At 35.6% G+C, this 21,726-nt stretch overlaps 1 protein-coding gene across 16 annotated transcripts in view; it reads left to right on the top strand.

Moving 5' to 3' along the window:
• CADPS2 (calcium dependent secretion activator 2) overlaps nucleotides 1-21,514 on the top strand; it is a 576,693-nt gene extending 555,179 nt beyond the window's left edge. For 12 of the 16 annotated variants that reach the window (XM_025379678.1, XM_025379668.1, XM_025379674.1 and 9 more), the window contains 2 exons: nucleotides 14,448-14,552; nucleotides 19,620-20,614. In XM_025379678.1, coding sequence (XP_025235463.1) covers nucleotides 14,448-14,552; nucleotides 19,620-19,793 — 279 coding nt within the window. In that variant the 3' untranslated portion in view covers nucleotides 19,794-20,614. Of the gene's footprint in view, nucleotides 1-14,447; nucleotides 14,553-19,619 lie in introns of all 16 variants that reach the window. The other 4 variants (XM_025379676.1, XM_025379667.1, XM_025379666.1 and 1 more) reach the window with 2 other exon arrangements.
• The last annotated feature ends 212 nt before the right edge of the window (nucleotides 21,515-21,726 follow it).

Here is a 21,726-nt window from a genome sequence, read left to right as displayed (position 1 = left end):
GGGTTTCACAGTGTTGGCCAGGCTAGTCTCAAACTCCTATCCCCAGAAGATCTGTCTGCCTCCACCTCCCAAAGTGCTGAGATTACAGACATGAGTCACCACCCCCAGCCTGCCCAGAACTTTTGAGCTAGTGTTTCACATCAGTGCCCAAACATTTTGTTGTGAGAATTTACTCATTCTTGGTAAGATTAACACTGCTATTCTTAATGTATTTAAAGATTGTTTATTACTATGTTGATTTCCTGAGAATAGTTGAAATCAACAAAACATGGATAAGAGTGACCATTAAATAGAACTTTCACAATACACAATTGAAATCAACAAAACATAGATAAGAGTGACCATTAAATAGAACTTTCACAGTACACTTGGTTGTATGCATGTAGCGCTGATAATGTACTTTTTCAATCATATTATTTGGGCGAGTTTCTTTGTGTATGTAATCAGCCTGTTTACTAGGAATGCAGGCTGGAACCCACTGAGATGGAAGACCATCTTTGCCTTCTTGCATGTCTTATAATTCCACGATATAGAAGTATTCTAGCTGGGCAGGGTGGCTCATGCCTATAATCCCAACACTTCAAGAGGTCAACGTGAGAATGATCACTTAAGTCTAGGAGTTCAAGAAGATCCTGGGCAACATAGCAACAAATTGTTACTCTCTCTATATATATAATATATATTATATATATTTTATATATATAGCAACATATAACGATTTGTTGCTATGTTATATGTTATGTTATTTGTTGCTATGTTATATATAATATATATTATATATATATATAAAAATTAGCCTAGCGTGATAGTGTGTTCCTGTAGTCCTAGCTACTTCATAGGCTAAGGCGAGAGGATCATCCAAGTCGAGGAGTTTGAGGCTGACAGAGCAAGACCCTGTCTCAAAAAGAAAAATGGGAAACTTTCTTACATGTGAATGTCGGTTTTAAAATAGCAGTTTACCTCTTTTCAATTATGTTTCACTTTTTAATAACTGTATAGTTGTTATATGGTCTTCATAAATTAGTATAGATTCCCATTAGGGTATTTTCATTTTGGTTTTATTTTTGTATAAAAGTACTATTATATATAATAATTAACTGTTGTACCAGTATGCCCAACCATGATTTTCCTATCAACACTAAAATACTAATATTATTCCCATGTCATAGCCATTATTTTCCTTTTCCATCTGTAGAAAGGGATGTATGATATGAGTACAGTGATGTACTTGAGGCCGTTTGAGGTTATTTATTTATTGGGTTTTTGTGGTTTTTTTTTTTTTTTTTTTTTTTTTTTGAGACAGAGTCTTACTCTGTAGTCTAAGCTAGAGTGCATGGTGCAATCTCAGCTCACTGTAACCTCTGCCTCCCAGGCTCAAGCAATTCTTCCTCAGTCTCCCAAGTAACTGGGACTACAGGTGTGTGCCACCATGCCTGGCTAATGTTTTGTACTTTAGTGGAGACAGGGTTTCACCATGTTGCCCAGGGTGGTCTCGAACTCCTGAACTCAGGCAGTCTCCCCACTTTGGCCTCTCAAAATGCTCAAATTACAGGCATTAGCCACCATGCCCAGCCGAGGTAATTTATTTCTAAACATCGTTGTGTTGTGTACCTCAGTACCTCATTGTGTACTAAAGGTTTAAAAAGTTTAACTTGTTGGTTATATGTATGATAGGAGGAGTGTCTCATTCATCTCACATGTTGTAGCAATGTGTTACTTAGCTGCTTTTAACACATTGTTTTCCAGCTGTTGTCATTGTTGTGTTTCATTGTATATAATCCTGCTTTGGTTTACTTATGGTATTTGGACTCAAACTGAAGTTGTTTGGCCTGTTTTAAGATAGTCATAGCCAAGCCTGTTTCTGTATTGTCTTCTCTGCCTCAGTAGATGCCATACAGAGCTGCTCCTCAGCTTTTTTTTTTCCTTAAAGTTTGTTTCTCTTTAAAACCTCTGCTCTCGAATTACAGTTGTCTGGTTCATTTGAGTTAATAATCCTCATTGTAATGTTAAGTTATTATTTGTAAGTGTAAGAATTTATAAAAGGATCAACTTTTGATGTATGGTGTATGCCAAAATAGCTTTGGCAAGTCCAGACGTGGTTCAGAGAGGCCAAAGGCCCTCATTTGAATCAGAGCTGTTGGTGAATTAAAACCTGAGAACCTTGAGATAAGCATGCCCAATTGCCTAAAAGAAACTCAATCAGAAAGTGTATTATAGCTTGTTGATCTTATTTCTTTGATAATTCAAAAGAATGTTCAAGAAATATGTGGGCTTCTTGCTTAGATTCTTGAAATGTGATCATGGAACACAATTGTCATTTGGCACATTCCCAGAAATACACATCTTTGCATGAGGCACCTGGACATATGTGGCAGGTCTGGTAGAATCAGCTAATTAACAACACAGGCTTAAACAGGCACCTCATCTGGCAGTGCAGTTAGTTGCCTGATGGTGCTCAGCAGGATTTGGTAGTGCTTTTTATTTTTCTATCCTAATGGTCTGCTGCCCACCTAATTTTGCCTTATTGTCAGTCACTACTTACCGCAGCTTGGGGCCCTCCCAGGAGGCTAAATTATTATCAAAGGATTAGGGAGATGTAGCCTTGCAGCTCTGACATTTCTGATTACTTGTCTATGCCAGAACACTAATTAGCTGTGACTAATTAAGAAAAATGTTCCTGCCATAGAAAACCATTTAAAAGAACTGAGAAGTAGAAAAGCAATTCAAAAGCTGAGCAGTGCTCAGATTTGCTGATGCTCTTTAGATTTCCACCAGAGCCTTAACTCACCTTTAATTGTGCCTAGAATTAAAAAAAAGAAATTCCACATGCAGACTGACCAGAGGATTTTGCTTGAATAGGAAAAAGAAAAATGTGGATCACCTAAGCTCTCTTAACCATGGTAAAATTGTGTTTGATGAATGGAAGGTGACACAACTTTCATTTTCATGGAGAAATTGTTCTAAACACCAATTGCGTAAATGTATGTTTGCGTTCATCCACCTGAGTCAGTAACAAAGGCTTAAGTCACTGAAGAAATTAGAATATTCCCTCTACTGATTTTATAAAAGACTGTTGAATTGATTATAAGGAACATGTTGAGCATTTTGAAAGATTTTTAGCCTTGCTTTCATGTATCTTTCATCTTTAAGATGGTCTAGAAATTCTGACCTCTCTATGTAGAGCCTGTGACTTTGCATGCTTGCACTTCAACTGGTCTCTAGTGCCTTGTTCATGGAAATGCCTAGGCTTCCCCTGAGACCAGCATTTCTATCAGTTGACCACTGCAATGTTTTCATAGAACAGATAGCTACTACCCTCCACCCCTTCCATCCTAACTTCTTAAACAAATGGCATGGTGGCTTTAAAGCCATTTTCTATGCTGGCTTGTTGTATTCCCCTCTGTGAATCACACCTTCTGCAAGGTCAGACCATTCACAAGTGGGCACAGCAGTGGCAGCCAGGTCACCAATGTTGACTAAATCCAAGTAAAGAAAAAAAAAATCTGTGTAAGGAAGCAACAGAACCATCATTACATGTGATTATTGAATGCATTTGCAGGAAACTATATATAAAATAATTTTAAACTTTTGTATAAACACCTAACCTGAATTTCCTGATCTTAGTGCAGCCCTAGATAACACATCATCTAAATTTTGCTCTCTTATTACAGATAAAATATTTCACTGGGGGAAAAAAATAGTTCTCACCCCTACCTCACCTACATTCTTCATGCTGATTTTTAAACCCATTTCTCTCTTTTCTCTCATTGGAGAACAAAAGGCAGGTAGCCAGCATCCTCTAAGGAATAATCCTTCCTAAATATGAAGACTGTTATTAAGGTACCTGTCATACTTGTCTACTCTAGGATGAATAATCCCTGTTTGTTTAACTTCACTCCGTAGGCCTTTTTTTTCTAGCCCTTTAATCATCTTTGTGGCTGTCCTTTGAAACTTCTCAAAGTATTCCCTGTCATGCTTAGGGTTTAGAGTCAAGGATAGGATGCAGTATTTGAATGTGGCTGAACAAGATTCTTTCAAGCCTTCTATTTATTCATTCCAATATATAACTTTCCCATACTTTTGCTCTACTGACCTCTGTAGTTCCATATATTCTCTGTATTTGTTTTTGTTGACTTTTTCTCTCACTGGCTACATATCTTAAAGACAGGCAATAATCTGAGGTCAGGAGTTCAAGACCAGCCTGGCCAACATGGTGAAACTCCATCTCTCTTAAAAATACAAAAATCAGCCGGGTGTGGTGGCACATGCCTGTATCCCAGCTACCTGGGAGGCTGAGGCAGGAGAATCACTTGATCCCAGGAGGTGGAGGTTGCAGTGAGCTGAGATCGTGTCTCTGCTCTCCAGCCTGGGTGACAGAGGGAGACTACGTCTCAAAAAAAGATAGGCAATAAATGTATAAGTTTATTGATGTAGAATATTTATTTTTGAGGCAGTAAAAGTACATGTTGATTAATGTAGAATATCCATTTCATTGATGTTTTACATTATAAGATCTAGAAAACAAACTCATCATTCAATTACTATGTGTAAAAAAATGGTGGGGAATGTTGAGATTAAAACTTCAGGCCTTGGCTTTGCCCATAGAGATGGCTATCTATGTCACAATGACTCAGTAGGAATCTAGTGAGAATAGAAAGTTGAAACCCCTCTTATTAATTATTTAATCATTTAACTTATATTTATCAAGCACTTTTTAGACCACACACTTTGCTAGAGGCTGGAAATACAGTATTAAACAAGATAGACCAAGTCCTTGCCACAAGGGAGCTTACCAAATGGGTATTTTTGAAAAATTTTTATTTCCACATAAAATGTTTTATTTTTTATCTGAAGAATAGCTATCCACAGATTTTTTTTTTAAATGAAAGTACTCTGGTGAACTGAAAGTCAATTCTGTTTCAAAATAGATACTAATAATTAATAATAAATAAAGTTGTTTATTTCTCCCTCTGCTTCAAGTGGATGATTGTGAACTTGCTAAAGGTTTAGAGCCAACACAAAGTTTGTATCCAGTTCTAGCACCTGCATCAAATGACGTGACTGTGAGATAAGAGCACGCCCTTGCTCTCTATTCTTCCTGGGTTCTTAGTTCAAAAGCCAGGCTTATATCAGCTCCCAAACAAGCTCTTATATCCCTGCAGACAGAAGTCACTATTTCCACAGCAACAATATTTTTCTGCCTTTCTTTAAAAACAGCTCACAAAGCCAACAAGCATAGAAGGCACCCAGGACATGTCACTTAGTGGTGAAAATACACAGGCAGCACAGCCACCCATGCCTCCCAATATACCCCACGGCCTCAGAATGAGTACCTTTAGACCTGAGCATATGCTAGACAGGCAGCTCCCTGCTTGGGGGATAACCTCTGGAGGACTGAGTACATCAACATCTGAACTCATAGTGTTAGCATAGCTTTGTGAGTGAGTGAGTGTGTGTGTGTGTGTGTGTGTGTATTCTCATATATGTACATAGATTTGAAAGTTTATCAGTTTATAGTGCTTTCTCTTTTATTTCATTCATCACCTAGAATTAAATTAGACTGTCACATTTTAAGCCCCATTTGAGTCCTGTTTTAAATTTTTTTGGCCAAATGCAACTGTTTACTTTTCAATGATTTATACAGCTTTAGCATGTATTTAATTATTTTTCTATTAAGGAAATATGTGTTTCAAGTCAACAGTGAATCTGGCTCTAGTATTCATCTGTCCTTTGTCTATTGAAAAGCTGCCTGTCTACTATTATAGATATAATATATATATAATTTTATATTTATAAATACTTAAATGCATGCAGTCTTTTCATGAAAATTGAATGCATGCTCTGTGCCAGACATTCTACTAAGGGCTGGAGATAGCAATACAAGTAAGATTCAGTTAAAGCCTTGTGTATACTCACAGCTGATTGAGGGAGACATAAACTACATTGTGCAATATTTTTACAGACACCTGTGTAGAGTTCTAGGAGCAGAAAATAGGTGAGCCCATAATTGTACCTAGTAAGAGATAGTATTGGCTAAAAAGCAGAGATAATGAATGGTTGAGCTGAGTCTTAAAGGCTGACATGAATCTGGACAGGGAGATGTAGTTGGGAATAAAGTCCCGACAGAGGAATGGGCATGCCCAGAGACCGAGGATATAGAGAAGCCTAGCATGTGGCAGAGCTGCAGGTGGGTCAGTTTGCTGAAAAAGGTTCCCATGGGACTGCACCGGGACTCAGAGACAGAAAGGTAGCTGTCTACTCCTGTCCTTAGGAAACTCTTAAAAGAAGATTTTGGAATGTGTCCCATTTTTATAAGGAAACTGAAGCAGAAAGACCTGCTAACAGCTGATTCTCAGGTGTGAGTTTTATCTCCAGACTAAGTTGTACCATTTAATAGCAGTTCCAAGAGCCCAATATACTTTTATGTAAATCCTATATTATGGATTTAAAATGCAATATTTACCAAAATTTTATATACTATGTTCAAAATAAGTCAACCAGCTGAAAATGTCATACTGCCTAAAGGAATCGTTCATAAAGATGATGTTTACACCCCAAATTAGTACACACACCATTATAACCGGATTTATCAATGAGCCAAACCATTAACTAGTCACTTCACTCAAAAGATTAGCCAAACCAGTATGCATCCCATCAAGGACACTAAGAAAGGGAGGGGAGAACAACTGATTGTCTGAAATTTTCCCTTTATAATTACTAGTCTTTTTAGTACTAGGAAAGGAGCCACAGAATAAACTTGCAGAGGCACTTGCTTATTTGATAATAAAGAACAGTATTTTTAAAATACTTTTCATGTAGTTTGAAGAAAGAGATAGTTTATTACTTTGAGGACATCTCGGAATGAAGGGAATTTTGGAAGTAGTAGTGAACTGAAAAGAGCTTTTGCAGTTCCCAATTTATGGAACTTGTCCTGTTTTTGAACTTATTCTGTTATATAACTGAAGAGGATCTAATTTGTCTGTAAATATCTCTGTTATCATATTCATGTATTTTTTAAAAGATGAAGTATGGAACTCCAAAGATAGGGAAGTTTTTTCAGCATTCAACAAGCATTTATTAGGCACCTATTTTATACCAACCTTCTCCATGTTAGCACTTTTTACATTTTTCATTCCTTAATAGACATGATATTCTTAATTTACAAACTTCCTGATGGAGTTAAAAAATGAAAATTGCCCTGAATATGACTTTATTCAACATGGAAAAAAGCAGCATGAATTGCATGCTTCTCTGTTCTGATTGAAAAAAAAAAAAAGATGATGAAGAAAGTCCCATATATAGAGTTCTACTATGGATGAACCAAGGATCTTCTTTCCACATTGCATTGTTTTGCTACAGTAGAACAAATATTTTCCAGTATTTTTAATCATTATGGTGTATAGCACTTTAAAATGCATCTTAAGAGAGTATATGAGATGTATAGCATAATAGCCATTTGACTGGTTATCCTAATAAGGAGTGTGATTCTTCAAAGCATTTATTTACATTGTATATTACATTATTGGATTTACAGAATTGTTTAATCTTTAGAAATGTGGATTGCTTCAACCTGCAAAACAAATTAAATGGTTTTTTTGAAAATAATTAATAGGTACCTTCTCTATTTGTGCACAATCCTATGTTACAGTGACTGTCAGTAAGGACCATGAATGCTAATGACACTTTTCCTAGTTTTCTGCTAGAAGCACCGAACTGCTCTTAAGAATCAAAGGTGTTATTGACAAAACAGAAATCCAGATGTCCTTCTAAAGAGAAGTGTAATAACACAGGAGTTATGAGCACAGACTCTGGAGTATAAATATAAGATATAAATCTTTACCACTTAAGTCATACTTGCTGTATAAACTTGAATAAGTAAGTTGCTTAATCTAAACTCAGTTTTGTGTCTGTGTAAACTCGGTTTCCAGATACGCAAAATGGGAATAATTACACCCACTTCATCAATGTTATCATAATAATTAAATGAATTCTTTTTTTGTTGTTTGTTTTGTTTTGTTTTGTTTTGTTTTTTGAGACAGAGTCTCGCTGTGTCAACCAGGCTAGAGTGCAGTGGCGCGATCTCAGCTCACTGCAACCTCCACCTCCCAGGTTCAAGTGATTCTCCTGCCTCAGCTTCCCAAGTAGCTGTGATTACAGGCACACGCCACCGTACCCAGCTAATTTTTTATATTTTCAGTAGAGACAAGGTTTCGCCATGTTGGCCAGGCTGGTCTCCAACTCCTGGCCTCAAGTGATCCACCCACCTCTGCCTCCCAAAGTGCTGGGATTACAGGCGTGAGCCACTGCACTGGCCTAAATGAAATTTTAACTGAATCACTTGCACTTCCTATGAAGGATAAAATAAATATCAGATGCCTTTATAATTAGAATTCATAAAAATAATACTAATAAAAACAGTATCTGTAATTCACAGTCCTTTATAAATCTCATTCCTCAGTATACTTTATTGTTTCATTTTTATGTCTATACATTAAGAGGCCAGATGAATAAGTTAAAAACATAACAGGGCCAGGCGCAGTGGCTCAAGCCTGTAATCCCAGCACTTTGGGAGGCCGAGACAGGCGGATCACGAGGTCAGAAGATCGAGATCATCCTGGCTAACACGGTGAAACCCCGTCTCTACTAAAAATTACAAAAAAAACTAGCCGGGCGAGGTGGCGGGCGCCTGTAGTCCCAGCTACTGGGGAGGCTGAGGCAGGAGAATGGCGTAAACCCAGGAGGCAGAGCTTGCAGTGAGCTGAGATCTGGCCACTGCACTCCAGCCTGGGCGACAGAGCGAGACTCCATCTCAAAAAAAAAAAAAAAAGAAAACCGACAATAGAAAGTTCTGGAACTCTAGATGATTTTTCTTTATTCTGGAAGAATTCTGTCATTCTGTAAAAACAGAATGACAACTGGGTTTTTCTCTTCCATTCATTTTTACAAGAATCACAAGCTCATCATGCCTTTTCCTCTAAGTCAAATTTAAACTCAGTATTTCTATAGAGCATTCAAATCTTAGTATTTTAAAGATAGATTCATATAATCTACCCCACATATTACAGATGAGAAAGCTGAGGCATAGAGAAGGTGTGTAACAGGCTCAATCAAGCAAATAGTAGCGTAAAAGGGGCTAGCACTGCCTACCCTCACGGGATCTGCATTTGTGATCTTCTCTGGTGTGTTGACAACCAGCCCACAGCTGCCGTGTCCAGATGCAAGTCTCTTCTCTTTCCCCACCATGAGTGCCTCTGGATCGAGCTGGGAATGTGACTGGCATAGGTTGGGTTAAACACTTCCTGTATTTTTAACCCTAATAGGCTGGTTTCACTTTTCCTTAAATATGGCCCTTATTCCTATTCCAAGCCAGGAAAGTATTCACACTCAAAACTTGCAAAATGCTTGTGCCTGGTTTTATGGAACCAGGTATGATAGTTTCAGTGGGATGCATTTAACAGGGTGGAAGAACCTTGATATTATTATATTAAATTTACCATTAATATAACATTTGCATTTTAGTGCTTAGACATGAGAAATGAGTGAAACAGAGCCACACATTTAGTTACATTGAATAGATGTACTGTTGACAAAATGAACACTCAATGTATAATGAAACATTCATATTTACTTTTTAATATACTGGTGAATTGTAGTGCATTAAGGTTTCTAAATATTTTGTTGCTCTTTAAAAGTACTAAATGATCTTACAGGATGGTTTATATTTATCAAATTTATCCAAGCCTTCATTATTTAAAAAGTACTGTTTGTTCTTTCATTTAATTTAACTTTATATTTAAAAGGTACGTATTTCCTAAGGTGAGATTTTCTAGGCGTTATTTCATTTTAACACAACGGCTCAACTCTTGCTAAACATACAGATTCTTTTGAAATAAATGACGAAATACATAATATGGAAACATGGCCATTTCATGTCTTAATTCACTAAAAAGTGTTGGTTCTTTGATTCTTTTTCTTTTCTTTTCTTTGTCACTTATTGAGACAAGCATAGCTGGAGAGGAATAAAAATGCATCAGCTAGTTGTACCAATTCATAATCAATAAAAAGCTAAACACTTAAGTAGAAAATATATCACAGATTTGTACCCTAGCGAAGCAGCTATTTTTACCTTGCCATCATCATCAGAAGCTGCATTCTGACAAAAATCATTTGCTTGAAGCAGCCATGATATAGAAACCCTATGTGGTCTTGTGATTCAGATTTAGGAATATCAGCTTTGGAGGGTCTAAAGGCATTGTGCATTAGTATGTATTGAGACCTCATTCCAGGTGGCAAGCAGCTGGACTTTTTGAAAATAAAACTTCCAAAATAAAGGTGAAGTGCTTGTTTCCAGGCAATACGTGTTATATTTAATTGAATCGTCCTCAAAATGCTATAAATTAGGCAAAAGGGAGAGTGCATATTTAATATATTTGTTTTGTATTTCCAATAGTCAACAGAATAATGAAATTCCTTAACTACTTCTCTTTAACTTGCATGAAGAAAGCACGGTATGTTGCTAAATCTCTTTTCACCAGCTCTGCGGAGAAACAACTTTAATCCTTGTTAGAAAATTGCCGAGTCTGGGACTGACAAAGAGCTCATGCTTGTTCTATTGTTAGTGCTCCCCGGCCCCAAGAGCAGAGCCCTTTACAGCTGCATGGATCCCGCCTGGCTCAGCTGCACTATTTAGGAGATGAGGTTTGTCAATTTCTATTGACAATGGAAAGAGTTTTTCAGGGCCTGTAGCAGTGCTGACACAGTTGGGGATCAATGCCAGCCATTCAGACTGCACCCTCTTTCATTGCTTTGGTTTGTTAATTCAAGACTAAAGGTCCACTGAGGGGGTTCAGGGTGTTTAAGAAAGCTGATGAACTGTTTAAGAAAGCTGATGAACTGCAAGCGTTTATAGCCCTGGTGTGGCAATTTCCATAGTCAGTGGCAACTCCTGGCACTGAGGGAGCTGTGTCCTTGTTGACCCTCTTGTTATTAAAAATGCACAAGTGCTGCGCTTCTCAATATTTCAACACTCTTTCATTGTCAATACCACCTTCTGAGCCCTTCAGCTTGTTGCTTGCTCTAAAGATCTTCTTAGATTGGGTTTGAAAACTTCACCTTAAACACTAGATTAGACTGATGTTCTGTTTTCCGTGCTCCTGTTGATTTGTTGAACCTTCCCAGGGCTGGAAAGCAAGTAGCAGCTTGATGGGGAGACGGGCTGCTAATATGATTTACCAGTCTACAGTCATGCACAATAAGTGTGAATAAATACAGGGGTCTCACAGAGTCAACCCTAGCCTTTCCTTTTCTTCTATTTTTGCTTTAAAAGAGATATCTCAAGAAAATGAAGTGAGTAACACATGCCCTTACAGGAGTTGAATGAACCACAAAAAGAAGAAAAAAACATATTTTTGCTAAAGCGGTAGGCTGCTGTCATGGATTGATGTAGAAAAAATTTGTAAAATATACACTTACTACTTTATTCCTGTGTAGACCAAGGCAAAGAATAAAGCAGTAATGCCATTCCCATACCTTCTGTGCAAGCTGCGGCACCCCTTCCTTTTCATCCCCTACAGGGAAAAGTGAATGGTCAACCAAGTTGTTTTATAAAATTAACTTTTCCAAAGTGAAAAGGCGCTTTCTAACATGGAGACTTTACTGCACATTCACCCTTTTCCAATTTCTTGTTTGGTTTGGTTTGGTGGAGGGGGTTGGGGAATGAAGAGAACCTACCTTTGACTTTTTTCTCAGTGTGAGAAAATGGTACCTACCCTATTCAGTAGTCAAAAGAAGGACATATTAATTCCAGCACTAGAAATAAGAAGGTGCTAAAGGTTTCTCTTTGGTGGCTTTCATTGTTTAAGGTGTGTGCGTGTGTGTGTGTGTGTGTGTGCGTGTGCGTGTGTGTGTGTGTCTGCGTTTTAGTGTATACAAGAAAGCAGTCATAGTGGGATTTTTGTTGTTGTTAGCCTATTCTTAGTGGCAGCAAATATTCTGAGCTAAGTTGCTGTTTTTCCTTAATCAGTTGCTTAATTTAGCTGAAATGCCTCTTGAAAATGCTTTGACTTAGGAGCCAAAAATATACATTCTTATTTGATAGAATAAGTTTTTCTTAGAGGCTTTTGCTAATAGAACAATTTATTGACCTTCAAAGTAAGATGATGATAAAGTAGCTTAAACATTTTACTTAATAATAGTTCTCTTTTTCTGTTTTTGCAGTTAATTTTAGATCATTTTATTCCCAAATTCTTTTTCTTTAAAATTATCATTTTGGCATTGTATTAAATAAGTTATATATAAATGATTTCTGTGTTACATTGTATGTCTTTTCAATTATCACTTAATTATAAGTGCCATTATATATGGTGGAAAAATGAAGTTAATTTTAAATTATGTAAGGATTTTCAAGAACATAAAGATGCATATAGAGTAATTTTAAGAAAGTTTGTTCATTTCCCTCAAATTTATATAACTTACCAAGTTACAGTAACTGCGCAGTCTAACAGAGTAACTAGTATGTTATGATAGACTTCATAAAGTATATATACTTTCTCTCCTTCAACAAGAAAGAAAAATTTACTCTCCTGTGCAAAATGACCGTAATTTTTAAGAGTCACATCCATTAGGACAATATTTTCACTTTCAAATTATCTAGAGTGTGGTGTGGTGGAAGGGCCTCAATTAACTGTACTTCTATTCAATATCACCAATACTTGTGAGTGTCTGCCTGTATTAAAATAGAAATCAAGAAGTTGAAGCTGTAAATAATTTGAAATAAGTAGCATAGAATTTAATGTCGGAAATTAAAGTATCTATAAAAGATTTTGAGACTTAATGTGCCAGTTAAAGTACTGAATTTACTAGGAGTTTACTTTGTTAGGAATTTTGGAGTATGACTGTCTTGTTTTATAAAACTTATTGCTGAAATTTTTACATGTCCTGAATATTAAGAAAGTGCTTATTAGGAAGGAGCAAAATTAGGTACAGGAATAACATATTTTTTAAAAATCATGATCCATCTCACATTTTTAAAGCTTGAAGCTTTTATTTATCCATTTGATTGCTATTATTTAGTATATCAGTTATCCATTTAAATTAGATTACCTCATTTGATGCATATTTGTTCATTATACTAACAAATTAATAGAAATAAGCATGGTAAAAATGTAAAATTCGTTTCTAATTTATACTTAAAATACCATTTCTTGTTAAACTAAATTGTATCCAATACAATTTATAAATATAAATCCAGATGAATTTCAGACTTGGATCAGTGAAAATTTATTTTAGAAGTTGAATTTATGGTTTTATTATGTAGAAAAAATTTTTTTTCTAATTTTTTTTTCTGTGTTTAAATTCTTAAGAAGGTATGCACACACATACGTGATCTGGACTGTCACTTTGTTTGTATATACAAACAAGGCACAAAATCTCTTGTCTTTAAAAAACTCTTTTGTCATTTCCTAAATGCTGAGTGGACATTGATATCTCTCACTTTTATCTGAATGAGTAGCATTATTCTTAGAGTGTTATCTAAACCTAGCTCTGAATCACTGTATCCCTTAAAAATGTCATTTGTAATGGCAGATTGTCTTATTTGAAAATAGGAACAACATTTTCTTTTACTAGACTGACAGACATATAGGAGCAGAAAACTGCATTAAAGAAGAATTTCAGTTTTTCTCTTAAGAGAGTTGTAATAAACAGGAAAATTATGGAACCTCCAAAACTACAAAATGAAACACATCCTTTTCATTCATAATTTGGTCAACTGACACCTATTTTGTGATTCTTATAAGAATTCAATCTTTATAATGTTTCTTCCTAAGATCTCAATGAATCTTTATTTTAGATGGTTTTAAAGAGCTTGGTAAATATTTAATTGATAAAGGTGTGATTGAGGATTACTGTTTAATAAGTTGTAGGGTTTTGTTTTTTGTTTTTTGGATTTTTTTTACCATCGCTCCTTTAAAATGTAATTTTTAGGTATTGGCTACATGACTTATAGCATAACACATCTTCTTTTTGATTTTTATTTAACATGCAGGCCAATAGAAAATTTTCCTTTGAAAATAATTTACCTCTTTTTTCCTGCTGTTTGGCTGTCCATTCAGTCCTAAAACATGTATTTAGGACCCTTTGTTACCTACAAATTACAAAGCAGGCCACTAGGCTGCAAAGTGCAAAAACACTGTTTCCGTGAATATGTTACAGCTGAAAGACTGTAATGTTAATTCATTTAAAGAACAGCCTAGGTCAACTTAACAGATTTTCTAGCAAAGCATACAATTCTGTTAATAGGAAATTATAGCATTATTGACTTCAAGTGCTGATCTGTGGTCATTTCAGAGTGTTTTATTACCCCCTCATTACCGAATCTGTTAAATGAATACTGCAGAGGTTGTTTTCTTTTTTGTTCTCCTCCCCTGTGCCCCAATTCTCCATTCCAGCAATGGTACAGCAGTTCCATGAAAGTCATTTGTGTGTGGTTGACTGATAGATTAGACCTCCAGCTCCATATTTACCAGCTGAAGACGCTCATCAAGATTGTGAAGGTAAACAAAATGTGTTTAGATATGAATTGCCCACCAAGCTATAAGGAATAATGACAAGATACTGACATACAAGAAAACTGTATTTGATGTAACTAAAAAGTATCACTTATTAGCAATGATGTGCTGCTGTTTACTTCCATTTTTAGTTAGATTAACAAATGAATATAAATTTATCTTTTTGTACTAATAAAAAATATTTGCTCACAAATAATCACAGTTTGAGATTAAATACATAAAGCCCCAGCACAGTTACCTGAAGGAAGTAGGTTCACAATAATTTTACATTAATTTTCTTAAGCATATAAATGTTTTATCATAATACAATTACTTCATATTTATTAGGATCATATATCATTGTGAGGGCTTTTGAACTATATTTTGCCAGAAGAATAAGGAGAGTCTCAGTTATTTTATTATATGCTGGTACAAAAGTAATACATTGTCATTGCCCAAACTCTTTGGGAAGCATGCCCCTTCTTATATGTAAAAGGTAATCATTTGAGTGTTGGAGACCACCCAAAACTACTGACATAGACGTCACGTAAGTTCGGCAAGGCCGTTTTGACTTGAACTCTTCAAGAGAAAAGCTAATAAATTACATGTCACGTTTAGTGAATAAAATCTGTAATATATTATGCATAATTTTTCACACTTTGTAAATTCTAATGGAAGCACAAAATTTACCCAAGTTTAACCTTTTCTTAAAACTGGGACAGAAATTTCACCTTACGGCAGAAAACCTTAAGCTATTGAGAATCACCTATTTATTTAAACAAAAGACTTTTACTTTCATTATAGTACCATTTATTAGTAGTATATATGTGTGTATGTGCCCACACACATAATGTGTATATATGCATTTATGTGTATGTGTGTGTATATATGAGTATACACAGTAGTTTGCGAAGTGTCATTCCTCACCTACTATTATCATCATCACCTGAGAACTTGTTAGAACCACAAATTCTTGGGCCCCACCCCAGACCTACTGAATCAGAAACTCCGAGGGTGGAACCCAGTAATCTATAGATTAACAAGTCCTCCAGATGGTTCTAATAGATGAAAACATGCTACAGTTTGCAAAGACCCACTGTGTTACATCATTAAAAGATATTTCTAGCCACATTAAAATGTTTTCTTTATTCCCTTGGTTCCTACAGTCTAATTAGAATACAAATTCTTTTATGCCTGCTTGTTAATCCTTGCTAGGCCCACAAATAGGAAAGTTCTGTTCCAAAGTCAGAAATTGGCAAATCTACTGGAAAGTAGAACCAGACCTAAAATGTCACAATAATAGCATTATGATTACTCATAAATAACAAGTAAAATTATAGCCAGTCACAAAATGTTAATACTATAGCTACACATTACGTGTCAATGGAGAAAGTACTTTTGATCCAGAACACTTCATATATGGTGTTCTTTATTTTACAAAGAAACTGAAAGGACAGTATGATAGGTTCATAATTGGCTTAGTTCTCCATTGTTTCTTGTTTCTATAAATGTGACTTGAAGTGCTTTCAAAGGAAGTTTGTTTTTCAAAAAAGAGAATCAGGGTAATGTATTTGCCACATATATATATATACACACACACACACATATATATACACACATACATAACAGTTGCACTTTGTACAGTGATTAATATTACGATTAGCTGTTTATCCTTATGATAAACCATATTTTCAAGCTAATGCCTACTGTGTTCAGGATTTCAGAGGTTACATATTCAGCCCCCTGGTGTTAGCTGATAGATTATTAAGTTCTTTGTTTTGAGAATAAAAATCTCCATATTAGCCCACGATTTATTTCTTTCAAAATTATTCCTCATTTCCACACATCTTTATAGTTAAAGATTAACCAAGAGTGAAATTTTTTCATTTTATTGAGGTATAATTTGAAAGTAAAAATTTTTATATACTCAAGATATACAGTGTGACTTATTAATGTATACTTGAAATTTGCTAAGAGTAGATCTTAAGTATTCTCACCAGTGAATATTTTAGCATAAAAGAACAATAATTTTATGAATTACATAGTGACATTTCCATTGTACTGTAAGTCAGTATATCTTCTTTTAATATATTCTTCCTAATGATCAATAATTGACCAACAAATATGAAATTAATTTTCATGAATATGTTTGATTGTCCATGTTTTAGTTTTCACAGGCAAGTCTCCAGGCTTAGCCAATGTGTTCTTGGGCTGATGCATTTAATCAAGTCATAGGGAGGACTCTATTTAATAATTAGAAATGATTATTTTCACAATAAAAATCAAACTGAATTAATAATTTAATGTTCTAATTGTTTTTTCTACTTTGAATATAAACAGACTTTAGCCGATTTCATACATAGATTCATTATTCTTTAGAACTTACATGGTTTTGCTTATAATGATTATTTCCCAATGAATTTAAGAAGCTATTGAATAACACACATTGAGAATTGCAAAGGCCCATAACCAGAATTTCCTTCCATCCAGGTCACTTAGACCTGGCCTGCATGGTACAGCAGAATGGTGTATTCTACCCAGGACCCAAACTACTTGACTTTAGCAGTCTTGTCCTTACTACTTATAGGGATTCCCATTCTTCTACGCCCATGGAGACCTAGATGCCATCAAAATTTGTATAAGAGCCAACTTTACCCTAAACAAAGACACTTTTACACCAATTGGTTCATTCATTTGCACACTAAGAAAAAAACAAATCCCAGAAAAGGTTACACAAAAAATTAAAGACTGAAATTATTTGCAAAGTTTTTACCTCAGAATGATTTATTTGGGGTAGGAAAGTAAAACCCTCAAATAATCAAAATGGTTGTTGTATTTGTGTTCTCCATAGTGGCCACATGACATTAAATGCAGTTAACATAAATTGCCTGCTTCTTTTGCTAGGAGGGAAAAAGTGAACAGAACCCTGTGGCAGGCACTTGTCTTAAGCAAGGGCCAACCAAACCTTTGTGGAAGCCACAGGTAACATCCAAGTGTCAATAACATTTTATGAATTCTAAAGATAGAGAGAGAAAGAGATTGCAAGGCTGTCTGCCTAGTACCTCACCCAACTGGTTATTGCTTTCTAATTGAATAAGAAAGCGGTCTTAATTATATATAAATTAGAAAGCCTTCAGGACTTCAGATCCACAATTCAGATCTGCTCTGGCCTACTTACTGGTAATTAAGTCAAAGGAAAGTCATTCCAATAAAATAAGAAAGTTGAACTCACAAACTCAGTATATAATTGTCAGTGGAACAATAATACTTTACATTAGATGCATCATCTGTAGATGATTATTTTATGTTTGACATGTTTAATCTAATTACAAGAGAGTTATAGGAATAAACACAAATCTCTGTGGTAATAATGCCATGTTTATCAGTTGCCAGATTATCTAGACAAAACATACCTTTTAGAGTTATCTCACTGGTTCTGATGCAAATTACCATGAGTTTTGGTGTAAGAGAGTACTACCTTAGTCACACTAACTTATGACTTAGAATGAGCTTATTATGACAAAATCATATCCCACAAAATGAAATATCTTCATTTGTTGTTTCCCCATTTAACTAACTCTGAACTTTTTCTCCTACTTTAAAAATCAATAATAATAAAATACCAATCATGTTCAGCTGCAGAAAGTTATATTTGAAGAAGATCACACTTTAAAAAGTGAACATGGCTGGGTGCTGTGGCTCACACCCGTAATGCCAGCACTTTGGGAGGCTGGGGTGGGCGGATCACCTGAGTTCAGGAGTTTGAGATCAGTCTGGCAGACACGGTGAAACCCCCAAAATACAAAAATTAGCTGGGCATGGTGGCATGTGCCTGTAATCCAGCTACTCGGGAGGCTGAGGTGGGAGAATCACTTGAACTGAGGAGGCAAAGGCTGCCGTGAGCCAAGATTGCGCCACTGCACTCCAGCCTGGATGACACAGTGAGACTCCATCTCAAAAAAAGAAAAAAGTGAACATGGTCAGGCACAGTGGCTCAGGCCTGTAGTCCTGGCACTTTGGGAGGCTGAAATGAGGATCATTTGATGCCAGGGGTTCAAGACCAGCCTATGCTACATGGCAAGACCTTGTATCTACAAAAAATTTTTAAAGTTAGCCGAGCGCGGTGGCACACACCTCTGGTCCCAGCTTCTCAGGAGGCTAAGGTGGCAGGATTGCTTCAGCCTGGGAGGTGGAGGCTGCAGTAAGCAATGATCACACCACTGTACTCCAGCCTGGGTAACAGAGTGAGGCCTGTCTCAATCAGTGTAAACATAAGGGAAACATAGATTAATATTTTAAGTGCCACAGAAAAATGTTGTTGGCTTTTGTTGTCTTGAAAATCATTGTAGAAACAATAACATGGTATTCTATTTTTGATATAATACACCAAATTGTAATGTTTTAAGAAAAAATGTAAATACTTGTTTTGCTATCCCATCTATGGAAGCTTTATGCCAGAATTCGGCACTTCACATCCCAAGGGAATTTCAAAAGAAAAGGGCAAAATTCATCCAGACATTTAGATATACACAAATTTTTACCTAGTAGTACATGTAAATTTTTATAATTCACTGAAATGCTAAAAATGTGAACTTCTTTTACTGATAGTAGGATTAATCTTCTTCCTCCACATGACTGCCCCCCCAAAATTAATGCATTTTATAAAATATAATGTATTTTTCAGTATTAAAGGAAAGCCCCTCAATTAAAAAAAAAAACTAATAATTTCTTATTAAAAACTTACATAGGTACGTATTTTATTTTTGCTACAGGTTATTCAAAAGGTAAATTGTGTGCAATTAGTAATGTTCTGAGGGGAAAGTAAATTTGTCATCTGATAGTCACAACATAGTCACAACATTTTGATGTAGTAATTGTAGTTTGAAGCAATAGCCAAAGTCTGTCATTGCATTTACTCCCCAGAAATACACCAAGAAGATGATTGGCGTGGACAGCCACATGAACCTATCAGTGGATTTCCCCAAGATCATTTTTGAAATGCCAACTGAGTATATATCTATGTACATGCATATAATCTAAGTTACCTAAGCAAATTTTCTCTTCTTTCTACAGAAAACCTACAGGGACTTTCGATTGCAGGGTGTGTTGGAAGGAACACTGAACAGTAAGACTTATGATACTGTGCACAGACGTTTAACAGTAGAGGAAGCCACAGCCTCTGTTTCAGAAGGAGGAGGACTTCAGGGCATTACTATGAAAGACAGTGACGAAGAAGAAGAAGGCTGATATCACACAACTTTGCAGAAGGAAGGAAGACCTTGATCGACATTTTTTGTTTGTTTGTTTTGTTTTAACCTTGTCCTTGTAATTACATTCTTTGTTTGTTTTGGCCAAATAAAAATGCTTGTATTTCCTTAAAAAGTAAACCTGAATGTAGAGTAAAAGGGGAAATGCCAAGATTTTGGGTTTTTTTGTTTTGTTTTTTTGGAGAAGAGTATCCTTTTTTGTGTAGTTTGACCTAAAAATGAACCTTGGCTCTGCTTGTGATTGGAACATGATTTTTTTCTTTTTAAAGAAGATTTGAGCATTTGTCTGTAATCACATCAAAATGTTTTCTGCGTAAAGCAAGATACATATTTCTCATAATGCAGCATTGTGAGAAGTCACGTCCGATCACTGCGCCAACACTATCGTATCCTTGTTAAAATGGTGTGTACCTTACAAATTATAATTTATGTGCCAGGTTTGTTTTGTACTTAATTTGCTATTATTGTGATGTGTATAAAATCTTTAATCTTGGTTCTTAGTACTTTGAATTGGTCTACAGGTATATTCCTGGGATGAAAGGATTGCCAAACCCAAATATAGACTAGATTATCCAAGGGGTTTGTGTCTTTGTTCCATTCTCAACATTTCTTCTTTCAACTATAAGCAAGCCCCAGGTGTGGGGTAGCAAGTGTGCTTCCGTCAAGATATTATATTCTCCTACTCCAGTATAACAGCTTGCAGGCAATAAAAATCTATTTGCTCATAACTACTTCTGTATTTATTAGACTTGTATAGGGCAAATGCAGTAAAAGAGGTTTGCAGTGTTTCAAACATCCCAACTATCTGACTCTGTGTTTTTGTTTCTTGGGTTTTTTGTTTGTTTGTTTTGTTTTGTAATATTTTGTTTTTAATCAAATGAGTAAAAGATAGTAACACTGACTGTTCTTTGGACCTAATAGGCACACACATTGTTAAAAGAATTACTATGACAGCATATTTCCACAGCAGAGGAAGTATATATTTCATACTCACTAATATTAGTAATCAGTGTTAACTAATAGTAATATTACTAATGTTAACTAGTAGTTCACATTAGTAGTGGTTCTCTCAAAATATTTTCTTGCTAGGGTTTGAGAGATAATTGTATTATGTTGGGTAAGTTCTCTATGAATTATTTTAGTAATATTTCCTAAAGTATATTGTCAGATTGTGCTACTGCATTTATTAATAAGTAATTTTTAAATGAGGTCAGTTAGTGCAAAATAAGTGGAGGTATCCCTGAATTTATGAAAATGTTTGTTCTGAAACTTTAGAAATGAAAAAACTTGGACCTCCAGTTTCGTTCTCTCATGGTGTAATAAGTGGTCATTAGGTATCTAGACTAGCCTTGAAAATCTAATCTATAGTTAACTATTTAGCATTGTTTTGGCTCATTTGCTGGGCCCTAGGTGTAAGATAACAAACAAAAAAGGAGGAAATTTCTTCCTTTTTCCAGGATTAGATACTAACTCTACCAACTCACTGCTTTTGAAATGAAGTTTGGGAATGTTCTCCCTTCTTTTCTTCTTTATCCACACACCAAATAGTCTTTTCTCCAAACCCTCAAATGTTCAGTCATGCTATCCCAAACTTTCCAATGGCACCATCCCCAAGCTTGCTGTTCCACCACAGATTGCTCTGTACTTGGTAATTACCCACCTTTCTTTTCCTTTCAATAAAATGTCCATTTCCTTGATACATATCATCTCCAAATAATGGATCCATTTTGTCCTGAAGTGTGACTAAGTGATGACCTCAAATGTATTAAAATTCTGCCTTTGTTAAAGAAAAGTGTATTTACTCTAAGAAATGATAGCTGACAGAATTCAGAAATAAGAAAAGCAGATGGTGCAGGGGAAAGTATTTGGGGCCTGGAGGTTCTTGCTGCTGACCTGGCATGTTTAACCTGCCC

This window comes from Theropithecus gelada, chromosome 3 (genome assembly GCF_003255815.1).
Source record: "Theropithecus gelada isolate Dixy chromosome 3, Tgel_1.0, whole genome shotgun sequence".
In the NCBI taxonomy this organism is placed as follows: Eukaryota; Metazoa; Chordata; class Mammalia; order Primates; family Cercopithecidae; genus Theropithecus; species Theropithecus gelada.
Note: the sequence above shows the minus strand (reverse complement) of the source record. Positions and strands in the feature narration are given on the sequence as shown.